The sequence below is a fragment of the Callithrix jacchus genome, chromosome 12 (genome assembly GCF_049354715.1).
Source record: "Callithrix jacchus isolate 240 chromosome 12, calJac240_pri, whole genome shotgun sequence".
NCBI lineage: Eukaryota > Metazoa > Chordata > Mammalia > Primates > Cebidae > Callithrix > Callithrix jacchus.
The window spans coordinates 119,693,585-119,719,596 of NC_133513.1; the positions used below are offsets into that span (position 1 = coordinate 119,693,585).

Below are 26,012 nucleotides of genomic sequence, written 5' to 3' on the forward strand. Positions count from 1 at the left end.
TTTAGTCTGATGTGCAGATTCTGTTGCCTTCTAAGTGTACATGCCTTGATGAAGCAAGCTTCTATAATGGAGATGATACTGCTTAGGAAAATGGGAATCAGCTAGGAACCGAGACCTTCAGTCCAGCAACTCAAGGGACTCAATCATGCCATGGTTTTGTGAGACTGAAACCAGATCCTTCCCAGTGGAGCCGTCAGATGAGACCCAGTCCTGGCTAACACCTTGACTGCAACCTGCAAGAGAAGCTGAATTAGAGGACCCAGATAAGTTGTACCCAGATTCAGAACCCGCAAAAGCTGTGACATTGTAAACAGGTGTGATTGTAAGCCATTAAGTTGTCACAATTTATCACACAGCAATAAATAACAAATGCACTCATGCATGTGAGTTTATCATGTTTACACGTATTTTCTACAGCTATCATAGGTAGAAGGTATTAGGTTGAGTCCTGTATTTATTTGTGAGAGAAAACAGAGGATAGTATATTTAATTATTAAACAGTAAGCTTCTCCTTTGGAAAGAACACATTTTAGCTGGGAAGTCCACAAGTTCCTTTGATGCAAAAATGCAGGGCCAGAGATGCCAGGCCCTGCAAATGGGTCTCCCGTCCTATTTTCCTGCCAGTGCTTGCAGGTCAGTGCCCACAGGACAAGTTCCTGGGACTCACGCAGCTAAAGACTCAAGTATTATTCGATCTCAGGGTTTTCCTAGGTTCTCTCCTCAAATCCCAATGCCCCAAGATAAACACAAGCTGAGACAGCTGCAAAGGGTTTGAAGGATGTAACAGTTCCTGGACATCATGGTCCTTCCTCGGCAGCCCGGTGGTTTAGCATGTAGGCCCTGAAATCAACTGCCTAGTTCAATCCTGGCTCAGCCTCCTATAAGATGCGGGGGCTAAGGCGAATCACAAGTTCTCTATGCCTTAGTTTCTTCATCTGTAAAATGGAAATAATAATAGCCCATACCTCTATTTTAACTGTAAAATGGAAATAATAATAGCCCATACCTCTATTTAATTATGTGGGATATTTTAACCACATAATTCATGTAAAGGGATTAGTCCAGAGCCTGCTGAATGTTACGTTAACTGCCGGTGTCATCACTATTACTATTATTCATGTAAATCCAATTTCTAGTAGATTCCCTATTTGTGCAGCAATTGATGTGCATAATCTCGGCTGTGCCACCTTTTAGCTGCATAAGTGCACAAGTTAAATATCCTAGCCTTGCTTTCGTATTTGGAAGAGAGTGTGGTCATAGTGCCTGCCTCCCAGGGCATGGTGAGGCTGTATGAGAAGTCCTTGAACCAGTGGCTAGCACAGAAACCACACAGGCAAAATCCCTTTATGGGATTCCTCAGTTCTAGCCTGCAAAGAAAAAGCAATTACCACTCAGAAATGTGACTCTTCTCCAGGCACACAGATAAACCTATAACCAGCCCTTGGGTGTTGTCTGATCATGCATTGAACTGAGTGGAGATTTTAGAAAATTCATTTGCTGCTGTGTAAGTCAGAAGATATGGCAGCCACAACTCACAGTTTCAGAGAGATTCAGGAGATGAACAATCTTAGCGGTGTGGGGGAGATCCTTCCATTCACTTATGTTTTGCTGTTAATTGGGAAAAGACCGCCAATATTTGCTCTTAGAGTGGAACATTTCTGTCAGATTCTGGATGTTCTAAGTTTGTATTGTTTGGAGCCACAAGGATGCAGAGGAACGGGTTTCACTGCCACAATCACATGCTCTAACAGGTAATTAACACTCAAGTCAAGAGCTGTGTCTGCTTCATCCACAAATGTGAGGTTCCCAATTCTTATTCGTGCCAACCCAGTACCCTGACAGGCATGTTAAATTTTATTTTCCTTGCCATACTATGCTTATCTGCCCTCCCAAACCTCTTTCTCAAGAAGCCAGTGGAAGTTCAGAGCTAGGAAAACCCATGGCCCTGGCCTGGGCATATATATTCATTCTCTCCTGCCCTTATGCCCAGCCCACAGTGTGTCCCACACAGCAGAGGAGAGGGAAACTAATGACAACTTTGTGTTCTATAAGTAAATGATATTTGAAAGAGTTCACATTATTAACACAATCTCAAATAGTCCTGGTTAACAGAGATGCCCTAATGCTAGATTGATAAATAACAAAGATGGAGACATGAGATTTAAGATAGGAGAAAAAGGAACAGAAACTGCCCTGCTCTTCCAAATCTCTACAACCCCCCCTGTCTAACTTTGGGATTAACTTGGACACCCATCTACCACGAGCAGGAGGGGATGGTGGTGGCTCATCGACGCCGAGAACTTGTGCCGTCCAAGGCATAAGGGCAAACTTCAGCCACTGAATGAACAAATTAACAGTGGTACCACTGTTCCCCTGTGCCATCTAAAGAGAAGCGCTTAAATTACAAAACACATTCCCCAACATCCCCTCATTGGGTACTCACCACAACCCAGGGAGGTAGGCTGCATCCTTGTTCTTCGTTGACAAAGAAACTAAGTTCAGAAAGATTTAGTGGGCTCCTCAAGGTCACACAGTTAAAAAGAGGCCAAGTCAGAACTCAGAGCCACTTCTCACTCCCAGTCCAGAATTCTGGCCATGATCCAAGCCACCTGTCGATTTTATAACTACGATGCTAGAACACACAGCACTCTTGACCCACTAAATCCAAAAGGAAGTAACATCAGGGGAGATAAACTGAAGAAATCTCATTATTTTATGTCACTGAAGTCTGTAAGAGAAGCAGATGCTTCTACTAGGAGCTTTTGTGCTTGAAAACAGTTGCCTTGATTTGGCTTTTCAAACCGTATCCTATCCCAGCCCTTTCTGCCTCCCCCTTTGGAAATTGCTTTCTCACTGACCCTCTAACCAATGGCCTAGTCTTTAGCAGTGCTGAGGGAGAAAGAAGGATCAAAAGCACCTTTTTAAAGGAGAGCAGACAAGAAACAGAAAAAGAGACTAAAATATGTGAGAAAAAAGTTTCAAGACGACCATCTATTGCAGCTGAATAAAGTGTGCTCCAAGCAACACTCTCCCTACTAAGACGCTGGAAGTAAAGCTTCGTGAATTCAATAGACTAAATCTGACATGTCCAAATTTTAGTGGCAAACCAGGCATCTGATTTTCTTCTGGATAAATCAGTGGAGAAATCAACCTATATGGAATCATAGCATTCATTCTAAAGGTAACAAAAATACACAGATGAGTGCTTCCATCGTCGGCTTACTCCATTGTACAATCTTCTCTGTATTCTAGTGTTTAAGTATGGAATGAATGTAGTATACACTCCTGGAAGGCTCGCATGACTGGAATTCTGTTGACACCTCTGCTGGCAGAGAAGCAGCTTCTGGGAGTGCATGTTGGCCTTGCTTCCCAGCTGTTCTCATTTTGCCTCCGCCAGAGGGAGATGAGAACAGCTGATGGCTTCACCCCCAAAGCTCAGCTTGGCCCCATCATTAGCACATCTCACCCCTGCAGCTGCCAAGGCAGAGACTAACATGCCAGCAGGAAAGCAGCTGACTGACTTTTCTGACTGAGTGTCTGGAGTACTGGAAGTTGAGAATCAAGCTGCCAAGTAGGTTCAGCTCATTTTCTGTGCATCTTTACGATCCACTTGCTCTACAGGCCATGAAGTGAGGGCGCCTGATCTTCTCCACCCTGTATCCCCAGTTCCAGGCACAAATCTGGGATCACAATTGGCAGCAAACAACTGTTTTGGCTAAAAGAACCAAAGAATCAGTATCAGAGATTTCCAGTTCTGAAAACACAGTGGACTGAGCTGACACAGCTAGAAAAACTTTCTACTACAAACACAGAAAAATGCTAAATAAAATGTGACACCCTACATTACTGAACTAAAGAAGGAAAGGAAATTCTCAGGGAATTAAGGAATTTCTAGCCAGAGCATCCACCCACTGCCAAAGCCAAGGAATCCCAGAGGCCTGGTAGATACAGGCCTTCAGCCTAGAAACTGTGAGTTTAGTAACAGGAGGTATGATCTTGAACACACAAGTCAGAGAACAAAGAAGCTAAGATCCTTTAGTAAAACCAAGCCCAGACAGGCTGCCCTTCCCAAGTCATTGGGACTACAAAACTTCTACCAAACACCACAGGGAAACTTCAAAGTGACATGTCTCCCTGAAGATCTGGTGGGGGTTAGGGAGTTTCACAAGAGAAATAGAAACTTCAAGCCTTTGCCACAATGGCTATGGAGACTGAAATTAGCATCACCACGTGGTGACAAGCTCCCACAGTAACTGGGGTTGGACGAGGGAAATATCTGAGGCATCTATCATGAGTAAGCAAACTCTGCTCCACAGGTACTCTCCTAACCCAGGGTGCCCAGACTCCCACAGAGAGGGTAGCAGTGAAGGGAAAAGCGCCAAAAATGAACTCACAATTTAAAACTGCAAGGCCCTGGAAGAGATAATCCATAGTAATACAGAATCAGCATCCTAAGAACTGGAAATAATAACCTGAAATGGATAACATATATAAATCCTAAATTATTAAAGACATGTATGAATACAAATAAAAGATAATGAAAGATAACTTTTAAATATTACTTTTTAAAAAGACCTGGCAAGTTTGAAAAACAGCAAAGCAAAGCTTCCATACATGAAAAATTAAAGATATTGAAAATGTTAATTCAATAGACAGTTTAAACAGCATTTAGACACAGCTTAAGAGAGAATTGGTAAAATGAAAATTTAGACTTGTAGACATCACCCAGAATATAAAGTGAAGTAAAGAGATAAAGAGAAGCTAAAAAAACAGGATGACTGAATTACAAGATCTAACCATGTATAACAAAACTTCCAAAGGAAGTGATGAGGAAAAAAGGGCAGGGCAGTAACTAAAGAGATGCTAGCTAAAAAATTTTTAAATAATTGATTGGATTCAAGAACCAGAGCAAGGCCAGAAATACACAAATTTAATATAAAACTATATAAAAACACATGATAATACAGAACTACGTGCACGCGCACACGCGCGTGTATACACACACTCCACCACCACCACCACCAAAGAACTACCTTAAAAGTAACCAGAGAAAAAAGGAGGTTTAGTGCAAAGGCAGTCATTCAACAAAAGACTTCTTAACAATGACAGCAGAGGCCAGGATACAACAGGTAATATCTGCTAAAAGAAAACAATTGCCAACCTCTGGTTTAGTTATCTGTACATAGCTAAACTAACATTTACAAAAAAGAAAAATGTTTTCCAGGTAAACAAATACAGGGAATTTGCTACTCAGAGACCTTCAATAGAAGACCACTTCAATAAGAAGTGGCTGGATTCAGAAGTGGAAGTGGTTTGCAAGAAGCCATGGTTAAAAAAAAAAAAAAGACAAGACAGGAAACTGGTGGCGTGGAATCAATCAGCATAAGCCTGGACTGCTCAGCACAGAACAAAGCCTAGTATTTCTCCTCTACATTTTCTGATGAGAAACATGTTTCAAAATGGCAGAACTGAAATGCTGGGCAACAATAAAACGTGGGAGGGGCAATGAAGGGCATTAAAGCACAGTTAGCCTACAGAATTGTTTGGGAGGAGGCCAAAGTTACTGACCCTGTCACTGAAGCAGAAATGTTAAAAATTTAACGGCACTATCAAAACTGTGGAAACAGAATAGGTAACCTCTACATTAACAGACCTGGGAAGCAGTAGGTATAAATAATCCTACAGCAATAGAAGAAAGAAAAGAAAGATGTATAACGATAGCAAAAGTTTTATTCTCATCAAAGTTGAAAAAAACCCCAAAAAAACAAGGAGACTACCAATCACTTCTTTTTTCTTTCTTTCATTTTTGAGACAGGGTCTCACCGTGTTTCCCAGGCTGGAGTGCAGTGCAAGATCACAGCTCACGGCAGCCTTGACCTCCTGGATTCAAGCAATCCTCCCACCTCAGCCTCCCATGTAGCTGGGACTACAGGTGCATGCCACCACATATGACTTTGTTATGTAGAAATGGCGTGCCCTCATGTTGTTCTGGCTGGTCTCGAACTTCTGGGCTCAAGTAATCCCCCCTTCCTCCTCCCCAGCCTCCCAAAGTGCTGAGATTACAGAGGTGAGTGATTGGGCCTGGCTAATCCTTACATTTATCATTGTAATGGAGATGCTACCCAATGAAAGAAGAAAAATAAAAGAAGTAGAATGTATAAGGAATGTAAAGGAACAAACAAAACTTACCCTTTCACACGATTACTCTCTTAGAATTTCTATGAAGTCAACCTACAAACTATTTAAATAAAAATGGAGCAAATACCTAACTATGATTCGAATCATCAAGATTAACAAAAAAATTAAGCAAAATTTCTGAATTCAAAGTCAACATACAAAAATAAGTAACATTCCTATACACCGAAAAGAAAACATTGATTAGAACTTTGAATAAAGAAATGACTCCACAGACAAAACAGGAATAGCCATGAACTGGCACTTGTTGAAACAGTGATAGAAACATGAGTATTGACTGCAGTCTGTCTACTTCTGTGTATATGTGAAACTTTTCATTTTAAAAAGTTAAAATCTTAAAAAAAAAAAAAAAAAACTGATACCATCTAAAGTGACAACAAATCTATGAGGTACTCAGGACATCTAGAAATATATCTTACAAAGATGAGCAAGAACCTTGAAGAGAAAATTATTAGAAACTTATTGAGTAGCATTAAAGGGAACAAATGTGTCCCACATTCATCATGGGAAGCCTTAATGTCATGAGGATATCAATTATCCCCTAAATTAATCTACAAGTCCCCGTACAGTATTTTGCAGAACTTAGCAAGATTCTAAACTTCATATTAAACACTAAAGTTTCAGGGACAGTCAAGATCACTTTAAAGGAAAAGTGAGAGAAGGGAAGGAGATGTTAAACTTTATCGAGTACTTAGCATGGCCTGAGCACTGCTCAGAACACTGTGCATGTATTCTTTCATTTCACCTGCAGCAAGGCCCTGTGAGGGTAGATATAATTATCACCACCATTTCATCAAGGGGAAAATGGAGAAAGAAAAAGATGACAAAGTTTGTCCACGTTTGGGGATGACCAACGATCCCAATTTGCCTGGCACTGAGGGGTTTCCTGTGATGTGCCATCTTCAGTGCTAAATTAGGAAAGTCTGGGCACACAGGATGGTTGGTCAGTTAGTTACCTTCTCAAGATCACATGTCAGGAGCCAGGTGTCAGAGCCGATCTGCAAATTCCAGCAAGCTGGCTTCAGTGTCTGCCCTGTCTACCACTATGTACCACTGTATTAGGGTTCTCTAGAGGGACAGAACTAATAGAGATATATATGAAGGGAGTTTATTAAGGAGTATTAACTCACATGACTACAAGGTCCCACAACAGGCCATCTGTAAGCTGAGGGGCAAGGAAGCCAGTGTGAGTCCCAAAGCTGAAGAGCCTGGAGTCCAATGTTCAAGGGCAAGAAGCATCCAGCACAGGAGAAAGATGTCGGTTGGGAGGCTAAGCCAGTCTAGTGTTTTCACACTTTTCTGCCTGCTTTAAATCTTGGCCATGCTGGCAGCTGATTAGATGGGGCCCACCCAGATGAAGGGTAGGTCTGCCTTCCCAGCCCACTGACTCCAGTGTTAATCTCCTTTGGCCACACCCTCACAGACACACCCAGGATCAGTACTTTGCATCCTTCCATCCAATCACGTTTAACCATCACGCCAACCAATCTAAACACTGAATGCTTATTGTAAAGCACAGGATGCTGAGAACAATATGATACTGGAACTGAGGTAAACAGAATAGTAAGATACAGAAGCCAGAAGTATATCTGTGTATTTTTGCTGTTTATCAGAAGTGGAAAAGAATTCAACAAATGTTACTAGATCACTTGGTTTTCCAGATGGGAGGAAATATAGACATGAATCTCATACAATAAGTGAAAATTAAATTCCAGTTATTCTAAAAGGGAACAGCAAAAATCTTAAATTTAGAAGAAATTACAAAATTTTATTTTGGAGCTCAAGAAAGAGAGAAGGATTGCTTAAACTAAGAAATATGAGTAAACAAGGATAAGTAATTCAAAGAAGAAATACAAAGAACATATAAACAGATAAGAATCTTAAGAGTGTTTAGCAATGAGAAAAATGCCAAATAAAACAATTAAATATTTAACATCCAGCTTAGCAACACTTAAAAGCCTGAAAACACCAGGTACTGACAACTACATGGGTAACCAGAACCCTCCAATAAGTAGGGACATAAATTGGCACAAAAAATTTGGAAAGCAACTTAAGAAAATATGTTACAGTAAAAAATTGGTGTGCTCTAGAGCTCAGTAATTCACTTGCAATAGATTCCCTAGAGCTTACGCTCATACATAAGATAGCAAGGATCCTTGCACCATCACAGTATCAAAAAGTTGGGGAAAACACATTTAACAACAGAGGAGTACACAAGTTATAATTTAATCATTTAATTAGAAGAAATGAACCAAGCACATAAATGAGTAAGTCTAAAATGTATATTGATTTAAAAGAAATTAGCAGAAGGTTGTCATATGTAGTAGGTACCATTTACCTAATACTTACAAACATAAAGAATATCAGATATTGATTAGGGGTAGGTATGTGTACACACACACACACACACACACACACACGAATCAACCAACTTCACAGTAGTATACCCTCTGCAAAAGGAAGACTGAGAGAAAATAGTCTGAATGGGCAGAGAGAACAGGATGGCTATAAATATATATTTAACATTTTACATCTTTAAATATTGAAAGTTCTGCAGCATATATAGAATCTGGCTGGCAAAAATATGGGTTTATAATTTATTCTATGTTCATTTTTCAACTTTAAAATGGTCATATTTTAGAAATAAATGAAGGATGGGGCCGGATTTCTTTTTCAATCATCTTTTTCATAATCATCTCAAATTATATTGAAACTGGCTAAAAAAATGATTTTAGTTCAAAAGTTTTACTTAGTATGCTTCAGGAATGTACCTTTCCATAGGCAGACAACAGATGCACTTTAAGGTACAGTGCAGACTCTAAATCCTAATGCAAGCTCTGAAGAACAGTACCAAAAAAAAAAAAAAAAAAAAAAAAAAAAAAAAAAAACCACACACAACCCTCAGGATGAAAACAAAATGAAATTGAAAAGCAAGACCAGGTTCTCAGATCACATTCAGATTCAAGTGAGCATCTCTCTCACAAGAAATGCTCCCATCCTATCCTAGCTTTAGTGAGAAACAGCAACACATAGTACTAGGAATCTTTGGCCAAATTGCAGGCCAGTACTCACCATGCCTGCTAGGGGAGGACATGTCAAGGTGTTTCAGCATTTCTAAGAATGGATCATTTCAACTGATTAAGCAGGTCAAGGCTCCCAGGAGTAGGTAAACAGACAGAAAATGTTATCCAACGAAGCTGTCCAATTTTTTAAACCGTTGCCAAGAAGCTGAGCTCTTAATGTAGCCTTGGAATGACACAGAAGCTTAAAGGATAAAAATATCAATATGATGCTGAATTATTTGGCTTCTCCATCCCATCTGTCAACTGGAAGCAAGGTATATTGGGCATTAAATAAAGCACAAAAGCAACAGAATGAAAAATGGGTTGGAGAAAGTATGAAGATTGAAATGGCAGCCTGTGAGAAAGTATAATATTTAACGTGCCCATTTCAATGGGCAAATAACGTTTATTTGAACTACATTACCGTTTGGCCGAGAACCAAGCTGATTACAATCTCACTGTTATGGTTATGGCAAAGATATGTTTCAAAATGTTTGTCACAGCTAGGTTCAGATCCAGTCTTCAGCATGAGGTAGCCTAGATTACCTTGCACCTGACACTGCTGATCTCACTGTCTGAGGCGATCATTTCCTCTTTTATAGAATGAGGGTACTGACAGGACATACAACAAGATTCTTTCACCAGAATTGAATGAGATAGTGCATGTGAAGGCCTGAGCACAGCTCCTGGCACTGAAGCACTCAACAAATGCCATTTTCTTTTTTTTTTTTTTTTTTTTTTTGAGATGGAGTTTCGCTCTTGTTAACCAGGCTGGAGTGCAATGGTGTGATCTCGGCTCACCGCAACCTCCGCCTCCTGGGTTCAGGCAATTCTCCTGCCTCAGCCTCCTGAGTAGCTGGGATTACAGGCACGCGCCACCATGCCCAGCTAATTTTTTGTATTTTGTATTCACCATGTTGACCAGGATGGTCCCGATCTCTTTACCTCGTGATCCGCCCGCCTCGGCCTCCCAAAGTGCTGGGATTACAGGCTGGAGCCACTGCACCCGGCCCAACAAATGCCTTTTTAAGGAACAGTGTGCTGGTATGAGAATTTTAGGTTTAATACTAAAATTCTAACCAAACATATAAAGTAACAATTATGAAAAAGGCACAGCAACTACCTTCAAAAACATTCTGTCAAGATTATATCGATTTAACTTCTCCATCCCGGGGAGCTGACAACTAAACAGCGTGTACACACCCCAGGGCCGTTTCATATAGCTCCCTGTGGGCGCACAGCCAAAGGGCTGCAGGGCTAGCCATTTGGTACAGAAGAAACATCTGAAAATTCTACACCTGTCTTTATAAATCACGGATGCTGCAGAAACAATTTAGCTTAAAGAGGCCTCTGAAACACACTCTGATACAAAATTTATTTTCCTGCAACTCTAATGAGTTCATTACAGCATCATCTACATCAGGAAGAAATGTGTTTAGCGTCTTTAAATGATGTAGCTGTATTCCTTAAGACAAATTTTGTTACAGTTTCCACAGCTGCAACATTTATCTAATTAGGTATATGTTGACTTTGAGTTTTTATAGGTTTTGAAAAGAAAGTTTTGAAACATTTAAAAATGAGTTTAATTTTTGTTTCCACAAGGAAGGAGTAGAAAGTGCCAAATGACAAATGAGAGAAAGAAAATACATCTATATGTTGAGCATGGTAATAAAAGCCCGGGCTAACTTCTAAATGTACACTGCAGAGTCATAGGTGTTTATCTGTACTTGCTTCTGAAACCCTACAATAAGGGAATAATTACAATAACAATAATAGGCTGCATACCATGGTTCAACGTCTGTAATCCGAACACTTTGGGAGGCTGCGGCAGGAGCATGCTTGAGCCCTGGAGTTCAAGACCAGCCCGGGGCAACGGAGTGAGATTCCGTCTGTATAAGAATTTAAAAATTATATTTTCATTTTTAGTTTTTGAGACAGAGTCTTACTCTGCCACCCAGGCTGGAGTACAGTGGTGTGATCTTGGCTCACTGTATTCTCTTCCTCCAGGGTTCAAGCTATTCTCCTGCTTCAGCCTCTGGAGTAGCTGGGATTACAGGTGTCCACCACCGTGCCTGGCTAATTATTGTATTTTTTTTTTTTTTTTTTTTTTTTTTAGCAGAGATAGGATTTCACCATGTTGGGCAGGCTGGACTCAAGCTCCTGAAAAGTGATCCATCTGTCTTGGCCTCCCAAAGTGCTGGGATTACAGGTGTGAGCCACCATGTCTGACCACAATTTAGAAAATTAAAAACAAATTAGTTGGGCATAGTAATGTGTACCTGGAGTCCCAGCTACTAGGGAAGCTGAGGTTGGAGGATCACTTGAGCCTCGAGGTTGCAGTGAGCTGTGACTATACCACTGCACATCAGCTTGGATGACAACATAAGACCCTATCTCAAAACATAACAATAATAATAATTATAAAACAAAGCAGCAAAGCTTTGGGAGATAGAAAGTGGATGGACAAATTGTTACCTATTTAGCAGGGAAGAGAGAATAAGAACTTATGACCTGGAGAGAAGGGTAGCCATCAGAAAGGTGAGATGGATAAGCAGAACCCTGGAAAGGCTTGGGAACACGGGGCACTGGGCACCTCCCAAGGCCCACATAGGCTGAGGCTAAAAGGCTGTATAAGGAGAAGCTAGAGCCCTAGATCCCTTGCAAAGCCAACACATCTAGGTGATGGGCTGTCCTACTCTGATCGACACAGGAAGTGTATTTCCTGAAGACACTGAAGTAGAGAAGTTCTGTACATAAGGACTCCCAGGCATTGTGAAGGAGGGGTAGCAAAGTGCTAAACTGAAAACAAAAGGGTTAACTTTAAACAATATAAGCATACTTAATGGCAACACTATCTTCTCTTCCCTTGCTCAGCTCACAGGCCCTAGAGCCAGGCTTCAATTGCCAGACTTAAATTGCCTTGGCAGGAAGCTGAGGGATTCTTCTTTGGAGAAACTGACCAGCCTAAGAAACACAGAGTCCCTGGCATGTGGATATCTCTCAGCAAAATGAAAGTTCGTCAGTAAGTCCATCTGTGGAAGTACACAGAACTTCCAATCAGCTCTTTAATCTCTTCTTATTAAATATCAACAGAGAGCCAAAAATTAGACATTTAAAGGAAGTCAGATATTAAGCAAATGTGAGGAAAGAGAATTTAAAGCTAACAATGAGAATCAGGTGAACAAAAAATGTTTAACAAGTAATGACTAACACATTCAGAGTTAATAGCAATCTTCCATCCATTACAAAAAAAGAAGAGGACACTATAAGAATAAAAGAACATTCACAGCACAAGAAACACCTCTTGGAAATTAAATGTGGTAGGATAAAATTTTAAATTATGTATTTATTTTGATACAGGGTCTCATTCTGTCAACCAGGCTGGAGTACCATGGCACGATCATGGCTCACTGCAGCCTTGGCCTCCTGGACTCAAGTGACCCTCTCACCTCAGGATCCTGAGCAGCTGGAACTAAACGTGTGTGAAACCATGGTCAGTTAATTTTTTTACAATTTTTTTGTTGAGATTACGGGGGTCTCACTATGTTGCCCAGGCTGGTCTTGAACTCCTAGGCTCAAGCAATTCTCCTGCCTCAGCCTCTCAAAGAGCTGGGATTACAGATATGAGCACCTGTGCCTGGCCAAAAACTTAAAAAGAAGGATTGGAAAATGAAATTAAACAACTGTCCCAGAAAGTAGAACAAAAATGCAAAGGGATGAAAAATAAGAAAATTAAAGGATGTTTTCAGGATATTAGGACATTCAGCTAACAGCAGTTTCAGAAAAACTGGGGTAAAAACAGGAAGAAATAATTGAAGAACTAATACAAGAAAATACACTAAAACTTTATAATATGAATTTTCAAACTGAAGGGGCCCACTGGGTTCCTAACAATCACTGATAAGAGCATTGCTAAAGCACATAATCATAAAATGCAAATCTACTAGTGACAAGGAAAAAAGACAATCATTTCCAAAAAGAAAAACAGACTGCATTTAAAGTCTTGATAAGCAGAATACCATCAATTTCTAAAGCAGTAATGCATGGCCTTAGTGATAATGAAGAAATGCCTTATAAAATACTGAGAAAATATGACTTATTTCTTGGAATTTTGTACCTAAATAAGCAATCAAGGGTGGAATGAATGAGTGTATGAGTGTGTGTGTGTGTGTGTGTGTGTGTGAGAAACAAGGAATGCCAGAGACACATTCCAACCTTCTTTTTTACTCACAGAACTGTTTTGTTTGAAGACCCAATGTATATAGTTAAAAAATATTTACTTTTCTAGTACTCTGTACAAGCTAGCAGTGGCCCTGTGTCACAGTCTAGCCAATGATATCTAAGACAAAATCTACTAAAAAGGCTTGTGGAAACATTATTTTCCTGATGAAAACAGATTTGACTGCTTCTGCCTTTTGTCCTTTCTGCTGTTTTACTGCCTGGAATGCAGATAAAATGCCACAAGTTACCGCAGCTATCATGAGCCCATGAGGAAGTAAGCATAAAGGCAAGTCAACATCTAAGTAACACAGATAGGAATAAAAGAAAGTGCTGTGTCCCCAATTTCATCACTGATGTGCCACACCAGTTAGACCGGCCACCCAATTTCTTACTTTGCAACTGCTTGTAAAGAATACAAGCTTGTAAAAATTGCTGCTTTCAAGTTTCTTTTTGTTATTTGCAGCTGAAAGCATCCCTGATACATTCACAAGTTATAAAAAAAAAAAAATTGTATCTCCCCAACACCCTTCCTCAGGAAGTTACTGGAAAACGTGCCCACAGAAATGAGGAATGAACTAGTAAGATAGTTATGGTGCTCAGAATGTAGGTGATTCAACACAGGAAGGATGCAAGAGGAATTCTTAGCATCTTGATAATAGAGGTAGTCCTGAGACAACAGATGTAATTTATGCCTAAAGAGTTACTAAATCATATTGGAACAGGAGGAGGAAGGGCTCCAGGAAAAATGACGTCAAGAAAAAAAAATCATGGCTTAGATTGCCTGATGTGTTTGATCATATGCAAAGGAACTTGGTAGTTCTTCCAGAAAGTGTGGAGGTAAAATAGAGGTTGTGTAGTGGATGAGAAGAAACAAAAACCAAGTATTTCCCCTACTCTCTCTCTCAGTACTGAATATTTCACCTCTGATCACTCAAATGTGTGGCAATTTCTCCCCACCAACCACTAATTCTTCAATGGACATCAACTGGGTGTCCTACAACTTAACTCTATTCCAGAGAAAGCATCAAGTCACGCAGGTTAAGGGCTCAGTCCCACAAGACTGCCCCCCATGCCAGCTGCCAATCACAAGTAGTAGATTGTCACACCTATACTTCTGATCAACTAGCTATAAATTGGAGGTCCCACAACCCCCTTCTCAGGTTTGGTTAATTTGCTAGGTTAACTCACAGAATCCCAGAAAACACTTGCTTATATTTACCAGTTTATTATATTAATGAAAAATGTAATTAAGGACACAGATGAATAGCAGTTGGAAGAGATGCATAAGGCAGAGAATGTGGAAAGGGATGCAGAGCTTCTATGCCCTCTCTAGAGACACCACCCTCCAGAAATTTTTGATTTGCTCAGCAATCTGGAAATTCTACAAGCCTTGTCCTTTGGGGGATTTATGGAGGCCTAATTACACAGGTGTGATTAATTACACCATTGGCGATCAAGTCAACCTTCAGTTCCTCTCCCCTCCCTGGAGGTTGCCAGGGGAGAGGCATTGACTCCTGACTCCAATCATGCCTTGGTAAGCTGATTAGCATACAAAAGACACTCTTACCACCCCAGAGATTCCAAGGATTTTAGGAGTTCTTTGCCAAGAACCAGGGGCAGAGACCAAATATACATTTCATATTATATCACAGTATCACAGCTTGGTGCACAGAAAATAAAGCAAACAAAAATCAAAACAAGGCAATTATTAACTCTAGGAAAAGCAAAAAGTTACAAGAGGAATGAAATGCCATAAAACCCTGCATGGCAAAACAGTGAAAAGTATTTGCAAAGTCTTCTTAGTGCAAACATTGATTTTTTTTTTTTTTTTTAATGATGGCACTCCTATATTGGGAAGTTGAAAAGAAGAGAAGGCAGTGTGTCTAGGGCAGAGTGAGCAAGGGGAGAATGGTGAGAAAGGGGATCAGAAGGGAAAACAGGAATTAGGTCATGCTGAGGTTTGCATTTTCTTTCCGAAGGGTGATAGCCACTGGGGAGTTTCAGACAGGAAACTTGAATTATCTAACTCATGATTGAAAATAATAACTTCCGCTCTGTTGCGGAGGCGAATGCGCCATGCAGGGATAAGTGAAAGGCCAGGAGGCCAGTTGGATAAGACGGATAAGAGGCTTCCGCAGAAGAGATTTTTCCTATAAGGTGGCCTGGACTGGGAAAGGCACATTTGGGGATGTAAGGAAGTGGGCAGATGGGAATACATTCAGGAGGTTGGTGGCTTATGGAGTAAAAAGGGAGACACCGGGATGATTTCCTACCTGTTAGCGCAAGGCATCTGGAGAAGGCAGAAGAGGTTCTTACTGGGTTTGGGAAGACTGGGGAAGGAATGATTTCCAATTAGTGAGTTTGAGATCTAGGGTTCTGCTTTGGACTTGTTAGGCTGAGTTGCCTCAGAAGGCACCAATTGGGCAACTGTGCTAGGGCTCAGGGTACAGACAAGCCTAGGAACAGACTCAGAATATGCTCAGTCCCAACAAGTAGCAATTCCTCCTTTTCTCTTGCCAATGCAAAGAAATGTTTCATCATATGTTTGGAGCTTTAAACAACTCAGTGGTACGATTTGGGGCACTGATGATTGAAGACTTGATTCTGAGACTCTAAGCGTAAACAAGCAGTGAACCTGGAATAGACCGCAATAGGGAACCCATTCAAAGTGCTTATGTCTCCCTGGTTTTCTATTTTGGGTCATAACTATCTTAAGGAAAAACTCTCCACCAAAGCTGAACTCATATAATAGTAAAAGTCCTTCCCCCACCCCACACACACAAGAAATAATTTCCCATTATTAGCTGGATTTAACAAACATTTTTAATTGATTTAATAAACACAAACCCAAGAAATGATTTCCCATTATTAGCTGGATTTAATAAACATTCCCCCCCCCCAAAAAAAATCTGTCCCTGCTCAGTAGACTTCTATTTGTGTGTACAAAGCACGTGCCAAGTTAAAGACCAAGTCAGGCACACTTTGAGACACTTTCTGTTTTTTAAAAAGTTCTTTCTCAATAAACATTCAAAAGGGCCAATTTGTATAAAAGTATTTCAAAGCACAATTCACTGCAGGTCATAGAGTTCTTTAAACCCTCAGCACTGTTCTTTCTTGGCTTTCTCATTGCATTGTGCAATCTTTGCATTTAATCGTTAATCCCCAAATTGGTGTTCCCCGTGTGGATTTTAACAAGAACTGGGTTTTAGCTACATTACAGTAGACGCGGTGGGGGTGGAGGGCAGCAGTGGCAATCGCAAAATAAAACGTATCATAAAGTGGTAACGGCTCGTGATTGAGGCCAGTTGTTGAAAAATAAATGCCTGTTATATAGAATCATAGAAATTTAGAGCTTGGGGCCAAGGCGAGTGGTTCATCGGTGGACCGACAGCGCCCCAGGCGGCAGAAAGAAGGCGGCGGCGGTGACGGGGGAAGCTCCCGGATATTTAAAAAGGCACCTGCTGGGTGAGTCCTCACTGTGCAAATGGGATCCACAGGTGCCCTGTTTTAAGAGGATACAACTCGGGAAAATCTAAGCCTGCAAAACAACCATAAGACCCTCATATTAAACTCCTAAATAAGTTCTCGCTTTACACCAAGTTGATGTGGGTGGTAATTTACGGCAGAGAAACTGAGTGGAGGGAGGAGGGAGAACTCGGCTAAAGTTTGCCCGCGACTGATAGGGAGTGACATGGAAATCAGGAATAGCGGAGTAGGGGTGGGTAGAAAACTAAAGAAGTAGCGAAGAGAGTCGGTTCATGAAAATTGAGCCCGCGGTGGAGCGCAGCAGGCACACCTGCGGAGGAGGAGGCTGCCTCACCTGCCGGGCCGCTGCGCGCCCACCCCAAGTGTGTAAGCGGGGAAGGCGGGGGCTGGCCCGGAGCCTGTGGTGGGGGTATCACTGTGGGACAGGGCCAGCAAGAGGACCCGACACGCATCGTCCCGAGAGACACGTGTAATTGTCAAGAAACAGAGACAACTGCAAATGTCACCCAGGAGGGTGTGGACGGGGGAGCGGTCCCGAGGCTGTGCCCGCCGAGGCAGGCACTGGTCCCTGTGGGGCTGCGGACCAAGTGTCCCCTTCCCCGGGGAACTGGTACCTGGGAGGGGGTCGGTCTCGCCGCGCTGGAAGCGCGAGCCCGGGGGACTCCGGAATTGCGCCCTGGCGCGCCGCCCCTCAGGGCAGCCCCGGACCTCGGCGTGCCGGGGCGCAGCGTGTGTGTCCCCGGCGGGGCGGGCAGAGCCAGCCGCCCGGGCTCCGTGACTTACCTCGGGCCTCGCGGGGAGCTAGCAGAGCCCCGGCCAGGGCGAGCAGGAGGGCGCGGGCGGGGGGCGCGGGCGGCGGGCGCGCTGCCATCGTCGCCGGCCTTCTGTGCAGCAGCTCTCGAGCCCGGCAGCGAGCGCTGCAGCATCCCACGCGGGCGCCGAGCCGGGGCCGGGCGTCGCGACCGGAGGGATTTCCTGCCGCGGCGAGTCAGCTCCGGAGCCCTCGCACAGCGCCCGCGCCGCCGTTGAGCTCGTCTAGCCTTTCATTTTTAAAAAAGTTTGCCCCCGTGTGTGCGTGCGCGCGCGCGCGCCGTTCTGGCACAAGCCAGCCTTGACCGTTGCAATAAATGAGCAAACTGTCCGAGTTGGCCCGGGGACGAGGAGGAGCGTTAGTGAGAGGAGGCCGGACTGTGGAATGGATCTGCGGCCAGCAGTCACCGTTCTCATTACCACGGAACAAATTATGTCTCCCCCGCACCCCCGCCCGTCGGCGGCGTCCCGCGGGTCCTAGAGACCGCTCGGGTCCCCCCGCCAGGGTCCCGCCCCGAGCCGCGGCTCGCTCAGCCCCGGGGGTGGGCGGCTTGGGTCAGGGCGCCTCCCTGGCCGCGCGCGCCGGCGGCATAGACGTGGCTCGGTGGCAGCCGGGCGCCCGGAGCGCACACGTCCCCGCCCCAGGATGATGTGGCCGCGGGGCCCGGGGCGCCCGGCTGCCAAGAGCACACGCGGCGGCACCGTCCAGCTTTCCAGTCTGAAGCTGGAAACGATGACTCGGCTGCTCGCTCCCTGGCTAGCCGGGAACCCTCGAGTCGGGTCTCCACAGCGGCCCACAGCCCGGCGCGCGCCCCTCGTCCGGCCCTAGGCGCCCAACGGGGCATCTCGCGCCCCGGAAACAAGCCTGGACTCAGGCACAAAGCACCTGGGCATTCCTTTTAATCTACAGTGTCAGGCTTCACGTTGATAGATGGGCTCATGTTTCCTTTCCAGGACCTGGACCCAGAAAAGGGAGTACAGTGTCGTTTCCCGAACTTTCCTGATTGTAAGAAGCACCTGGGTTGGCTTGCTAAAAACATCCCGGGCGCCCTCCTACGCTTTCGGAATGAGACTCTCCAGGCTCTGGGGCCAGGGGAGCCAGGGTGTTTGGAGAAACACAAAGCAAAGAATGGTGGGCCTTGCCTTCTCATCCAGTTCCAGGCTGACCTCACCTCTTCAGCCTGGCTCGGCCACCAAAAGCAACAACCAGGGGGTCGCACAGACAAAAATGGCTGCAGCTATGGAGGATGGCTGATGCCCACCTTCCGGGCGACCATGATTCCCAACCTTGGGGACTTATTAGAATAAAGACAGTGCCACCCCCAGTAACCAGTTAACACAATTTCCTACAATGCGTGGAGCTCAATAGTTTCCAAAGCCTCAGGTGATTCTACTGTCCTGCTCAGACCTAGAACCGCCTGCAGAAATTCCGTCCTAGTCCTGCGAGCTCTCACCGGTTCCCAACTGAGCACTCACTCCTACGAGGCCGTTACCCAGGCTTTGAGGAAGCTGCCTTCCATACCACGTCTTCCTACTGCAGAGGAGCTTTTCTCAGGATTTCTCTCCCACCACCAGTTTCGCAGTGTTCCCAAAGACCGGGTGGAACCTCCTAACACGGTGCAGGACTTTTTAAAAATTTTAGGTTTTAAACCTTAGTGGGAAGCACAGGCTCCCCCGCCCTTCCCAGTGCTGCTGTATCTGGAAACCAGGCCTGGTTCAAGCCCTGGGTCGTATCTAACTGTACTACCAATCAGCTTTGCAGTGTCCCTCTTTTGTTCATTCATTCAGTCAGTCAACATGAGCAACACTATGTTAGGGACTTGGGAAACTAATGAGAAAGCCTCTTGTTTTCAAAGACTTTTCTTTCTGACCAAACTGATAAATCATTATTGGACAGTGTGAGCAGATGACTTAACCTATTTCATAATTAGGCTTGTTTATTGATACGGTTTGGCTGTGTCTCCACCCAGCTCTCATCTTGAATTCCCACGTGTGTGGGAAGGACCTGGTGGGAGGTAATTGAATCATGGAGGCAAGTCTTTCCCGTGCTGCTCTCGTGGTAGTAAGTCTCACAAGACCTGATGGATTTAAAAGGAGGAGGTCGCCTGCACGAGCTCTCTCTTTCTGCCTGCTGCCATCCATGCATGATGTGACTTGCCCCTCCTTGTCTTCTGCCATGATTGTGAGGCCTCCCTAGCCATGTGGAACTATAAGTTCATTAAACCTTTTTCCTGTATAATTAACTAGTCTTGGTATGTCTTTATCAGCAGCATGAAAATGGACTAATACATTTACTACTTCATAAATCATTACATACTTTGTATAATCGAGTACTGTGCTAATGTCTTTCACCTGCATTATCTCATTTTTAAAATCCTGAATATACAGATGAGGAAACTGCAGTATACAGAGACATAGCTTTCCCACCACAGCACAGCAAAGTAGGTCGAGCCCAACCTCAGCTGTGTTAAAGATACCGCCCGTTTCTTCAACCCTGAGTTCCAAGCTTCGGTTTTAGCATCTGTTAAGTGAAGGCAAAAATACAAACCTCCTAGGAGGTTGTAAGCAGGAGATGAACTAATGCAATGTCCCCCAACCGACCTGATCCCTGGGATGTTTGTTAAGAATTCAATTCCTCTGGCATTTGCATTGGAGATTCTCATTAGAAAAGTCTGGGAAGGACAGTTTTAGCAAGTGCTTAGGTGAACCTGATACTTGTGGCCCATAGGAACTTCAGACACATCGAGGCAGAAGGATCGAAAATTCGTTCCTTTGGGCTCAAAGGGCCAGATTTGCTTTCAGATGAGCCCAGCCACTGGCCCCTTGAATCCTTCTGACTGGTTAAATGGTTTATTCAAAATGGACCTAATATGTGCGGTGCACTGGGCTGGGGCCCTTGTATATGTTTTCTCTTAATGATCAATTTCTTTTTGCTCTTCAATATTCAGTTGTTAATCTTGACTGCAAAAGTCCAATTTCTTTTAAACCTGGAAGTTACAAAGCTTTCTCCAAAGAACTAAATGTACCCCAGGACTGTCCTTGATTTATTTTTCACTGAATGAAACAAAACAGCCATTGAAGGGGAAAAATAAAGAAAAATAAAATCCCAGCCACAAGCCCTGGATTTCAACCCCGTAATTAACCATCTCTGTGAAGCACGGGGCCTGGGCTGACACCGTCTCCATAAAGCCTTCATACACGTCAATAACAGCCAGCTAAGGCAAAGAGCAAATCCTGCGTCCGGCAGATGGTCTGCCTTTGGATGGAAGTTCTGCCTCCTCATTCACAGGAAATGGAAGCTGACATCACATTCAATACTGGATTGTTAGGCAATGGTGTGGGGTCAGAGGCCAAGATCTGCACATGAACATTTCAGATAGATGGCTTGTTGTCCCTTCCTTTCTAGAAGAATTGACCTTTGCAATACTGTTTCCTGTGTGCTATTTTTGTTTAACAGCCTGGGCATTCACAACGAACAGGGCACTTATTTCTTACCCAAGCTCCTGTAAGCTCAATCCGCTCTGACTACACGCAGATGAAATATGGAGGCAAACTTTCCCAAGCCAGGAATATACAGGCAGTCACTCCTAATTTCTACAGTGAGTGAAGAGTCGGCCTCCTTGCAGCGTGACCTACTGACAGAACTTCAGACACAGGCTTGCAGAACAGCTTTTCTCTCTCCCAGCACAGTTCCCAAGCCTTACTCCAAAGGTAAACAAATACAATCGCCCCAAGATTAAGATTCGTGGAAATCATTTTAATTCCATCTCTTGGAGAGATGGAAACTCCTGCTCCTCTCTGCCTATTATAACATATAGTCCATTTTTCTTCTCCTAGATCTTTCACTTCAAGAATTCATGCCTTCACCTCCTCAGAAACCTGCCCCCAATGAACCTCTTCTGGGCAGATTAAACCCTCTCATCTCTGATGCTTTCATTATTGCACAGAATCAGCACTTAAGTAGCCAATCTAAATGCCAAAGAAAGAATGCTCCTGGGGCCGGAGGCAGGGAGCCGGGGACGCTCTGTGTCACAAGAGACAGCAAAGGTCACCCCATCTCTATTCATCTATGTCACCTGCCCATTGACCATTCAACTTCTCCAACCAAGTGACAGTCATACTTAACAATGACACCTTCTAAGAAATGCATCGTTAGACAGTTTTGTCACTGAGTGAACATCACAGAGTGTACTCACACAAATCTAGATGGTACAGCCTCCTACACATCTAGGTTACGTGGTAGAGCTCCCAGGCTACAAACCTGTATGGCACGTGACTCCACTGAATACCATAGGCAATGGTACAGTAAAAAGGCAGAAAGGTACGGTAAAATACAGTGGAAAAGATTAAGAACAAATAGGTACAAGTGGATAGGGAAGCTCCATTATAATTGCATGGGAGCATCCTTATAAGTGCTCAAGGGTGTATTATGTGATTGATCAAAACGTCATTAGGTGACTCATGACCGTACTGTGATGGGGAGCTTCCTATGCCCCTCCCAACACACCCCCAGATTCCATTTTATGTACCCCAAGTGGCTGACAGCACTAAGAGAAACAGGCACCTCCTGGCGCAGCAGCTGCTAAGGCAGCCTCTGGCCCAGGTTCTCATCTCTCCCACCATCAGCAGGGGCAGGCTGACTGCAAAGGCAGCACTCAGAGAAAGGCAAATGGGAATCTCAAAAACAAACATGAACTATGACAGGAATGACCAAGCATTTGAGGATACTTCATTTAAGAGAAAGAGCTTAATCCCCTCTCCTTCTCATATGGGCTGGGCTTAGTGACTCTTTTTTTTTTTCAGTAACTTTTGGGGTACAAGTGGTTTTTGGTCACATGGATGAATTCTAGAGTGGTGAATTCTGAGACTTTGGTGCACCTGTCAAGAGTAGGATATGTGGTTCCTAATGTGTAGTTTGTGTTACCCTGATGCCCCTCTGCCCTTCCCCTTCTGAGTCTTCGTAGTCCATTGTACAACTCTGCATGCCTTTGCACACTCATGGCTTAGCTCCTACCTATAAGTAAGAACATACGGCATTTGGTTTTCCATTCTTGAGTTACTTCACTTAGAATAATGGCCTCCAGCTCCATCCGCGTTGCTGTAAAAGATGTGATTTCATGCTTTTTTATGGCTGGGTAGTAGTCCATGGTGTATATATGCCACACTTTCTTTATGAACTCAGTGGTTAACGGGCGCTTAGATCGGTTCCATATCTTTGCAATTGTGAATTAGCAACTAACTCATTCTAACCGAACTCAGCCTAAGTGAGCAGTGTGTGAGTTCTGAGGCTACGTCGTGAAAGGCTTCAGCTTCCTCCTTGACTCAGGCTGCTTACTGTGGAGGTAACCAGCTGCCGTGTTGTGAAGGGCCTCAAGCAGCCCAGTGGAGTAGATCTAAGGTGAAGAATGAGATTTCCTGCCAATAGCCTTGTGAGTTAGCTGTGTTGGAAGTGGGTCGTTCAGCCTGTTGTTTCCAGATGACAGCAGCCTTATGAGACCCCAAGGCAGAACCATTCAGCTAAGCTGCTCCCAAATTCCTGACCCACAGAAACCCCATGAGATAATAATGAATGTTTGTTGTTTTGAGCCATGACTTTGGGGAATAACTTTTTACACAGCAATAATTGTTATACATTTAATAAAGCGAACATTCCATTTCTAGATATTTTTCTAGCTTCCAAAATTTCTTGATAATTTTAATATGAAGGTCATCCTTCTTGTTCATCAGCTTTGAATATAAGGTGTAGACAGGGTGGCCATGGGTCCCATTTTTGTCCTACTGTACTTATCAACAGTAACCCCTTTCACTCACTAGAGTCCTGATTTACCAGCAGATCACACAGTTATCCTGTCTGCAGATAAATGTGTCTTTTGTGCTGTGTCTTGAGGGCAGGAGGGATGGGCAGGCACACAGGCTTGGTTGTGCATCTTGACTTGACTCCTTCCATGAAGGATGGTTGACCGACTGACCGAGCTCGCAGTCAAGGGTACCAGGCCACAGCACCCAAAGCAAACCTGGCTCAGGCCATGAAGATTCACGAGGCTTTCTGAGTGTCTCCCCTGCATGGTTAGCCGGTCACACAGTGATCTGATCTGGACTGCCGTTTCTGGAAGTTGTAGACATTTTTTCACTAGTTGCCGAAGAACCTGGGGCTCTGCTGGTAGCTGTATCTTGAATGCATCAAAGAGAAGATGATGAAAGGTCATGTTTGCTCTTGCTCTTGTAGAGAATCTCTGGAGGATGCAAAGCTGCCCCCACGACGCAGGCTGGCCATCACGCATCAGGTTTCTGTTCCTGAAAGGATGCATGAGCTCCCAGAAGCCAGGAGGGCTGGGGTTGCTGGAGGCTGGGGGAGGACTCCTGGGTGCTCTAGGGACAAGTCTTGGCCTCCCTATCTACTCTCTTCCTAGGGAGAGAGGCCAGACTATTTTATAATAACTGCAGAAAAAACCATCCCAAGACCTACATGCCTTATTGAAACTCCATCTTTACCTGATCTCTCTTGTGGCAAATTAGGCCCTTTGCCTCTTATTCTGTGCCCTTGAAATTGGCAAATAACTGGACACTGGTCCTACCTCGTGTACTTGAATACAGTTCCCATTTTGTCTTTACTGTTTCAGGCAAATCAACCCCAATTTCGTTAATGTACCCCTTGGGTCCTTTTCTCACTCTTGCTAATCATGTTTGCTGCTCTCCTTTGGAACCTCTCCAGTTTCTTGATTTCTCTTAAACTGTGGAGGCCAAATGTGGCTACAGAGCTCCAAGAAGGGCCTGCATGAAGCCAGGGGAGGCAGAGTGTTGGCTGATTGCACCTAGTGGGGTCTCTCTGCAGCTGAGACTTCTAACTCCTTTTTGGAGGCCTGACCTAGTTTCTACTTTGAGGATGAAGAAGCGATTCTGGGTCTGGGGAGGCCAGCTGCTCTGAGAGTGGGGTGGCTGACCCTGTACCCTTCCACTCCCAAGCCTCACATGTGGTGTGTGCGGGCCCCTCCTTCACCAGAGTTATTTCAGTCCACTTCTCAGATCTGTTTTCTCTGCTGCTTCAGTTTCTCTCATTTCTGCATCCTGGTGAGCACTTTTATCCAGGGCTCCGTTCTCCCATTAACTCCTTGATGAACTCAGGCAGAAGAGACGACTTAGAAGTGCCAGGGCCTGGGGTCAATTGCTGTTCCTCCTACACTAAGCTCTGGTCTGGATTCTAACGCAGCTTTAATTTTTTAGCTGTTACCAAGCATTTGAAATTTTCAGCTCCATCAGACCCTGGGCCAGCAGCACCCCACTGCTGCAAGTCCCCTGACGCTGCTGAGTAAAGGAACTATCCCACTGCCCCCCTTTATAGAAACTCCAGATTCCTTTCCCCTAATATCCCTAAGCCATACTTACACTGTTCCAGCTTTCTTTGTCCTAGGCTGGGCTGAAAAACAAAGAACCAATAGTTGAGGAAGTGTCCCCACAGATTAAGGACACAGACACAGATCCTGCCTTCAAAGACCTCCTGATCTTGTGATACAGAGAAGGGCTTTGAGCCTACCGAAAAGAATTATGGCAGGGTCTACCCTGCAGCCACCCTGTCCTAGGCCTCCAAGATCTCATCAACCCTCATGGAGACAGTTAACTACTCTTCCTCTTTTGAGAGGAAATGGTGCCTTTGAAAAGTGGCTTGCCCATGAACACAAAACTCAAAAGTGGTCCAACTAGGGTTGGAGGCTGGGTCTGTCTGACCCCAAAGATCTTCCATTTCATCTTCTCCCTGCCAGTGCTGGCCCAAAACTTGAATCATCTTTGGCCCCTTCCTTTCTCTCTCCCTGAACCATGCCCTTCTTACCGGGCATCAAGTCCTATGCATGCCACCTCAGAAACCCCCTGGCTCTCCCCCTTCCACACAGTTCCCCAAGGTAGAGAACCATGGTGCCTTCCCTTCAAAGACAGGGGCAGGGTCCTGGGGCTTGTTCTGCTGTCACTCTAGCTACTGCTCCTGCAAAGCACTTTTAAAATGGAAATCTGACAAAACTTTCATGGTTCCTCACTGCCTTCAGAAATATATTGAATCTATTTCACAAGACATACAAGGCTATTTGGGGTGGGTCCTGATCTGGTTTGGCTGTGTCCCCACCTGAATCTCATCTTGAATTGTAGCTGCAAGTCCCCTGCAAGTCACCTGCAAGCATGGGAGGGACTCAGTGTGAAGTAATTGAATCATGGTGGTGGGTTTTTCCTGTACTGTTCTCACGATGGTGA

At 44.1% G+C, this 26,012-nt stretch overlaps 1 protein-coding gene across 2 annotated transcripts in view; it reads right to left on the bottom strand.

The window, feature by feature from the left end:
- The window catches only part of ADAM12 (ADAM metallopeptidase domain 12), a 377,960-nt gene extending 359,799 nt beyond the window's left edge, over positions 1-18,161 (bottom strand). The window contains exons 1-2 of one of the 2 annotated variants that reach the window (XM_054243454.2): positions 17,748-18,161; positions 15,752-15,808 (exon numbers count right to left, since the gene is read on the bottom strand). In XM_054243454.2, the coding sequence (XP_054099429.1) occupies positions 15,752-15,808; positions 17,748-17,835 (145 nt within the window). In that variant the 5' untranslated portion in view covers positions 17,836-18,161. The remainder of the gene's footprint in view (positions 1-15,751; positions 15,809-17,747) is intronic. The other variant, XM_008978894.5, reaches the window with a different exon arrangement.
- Positions 18,162-26,012: the final 7,851 nt, after the last annotated feature.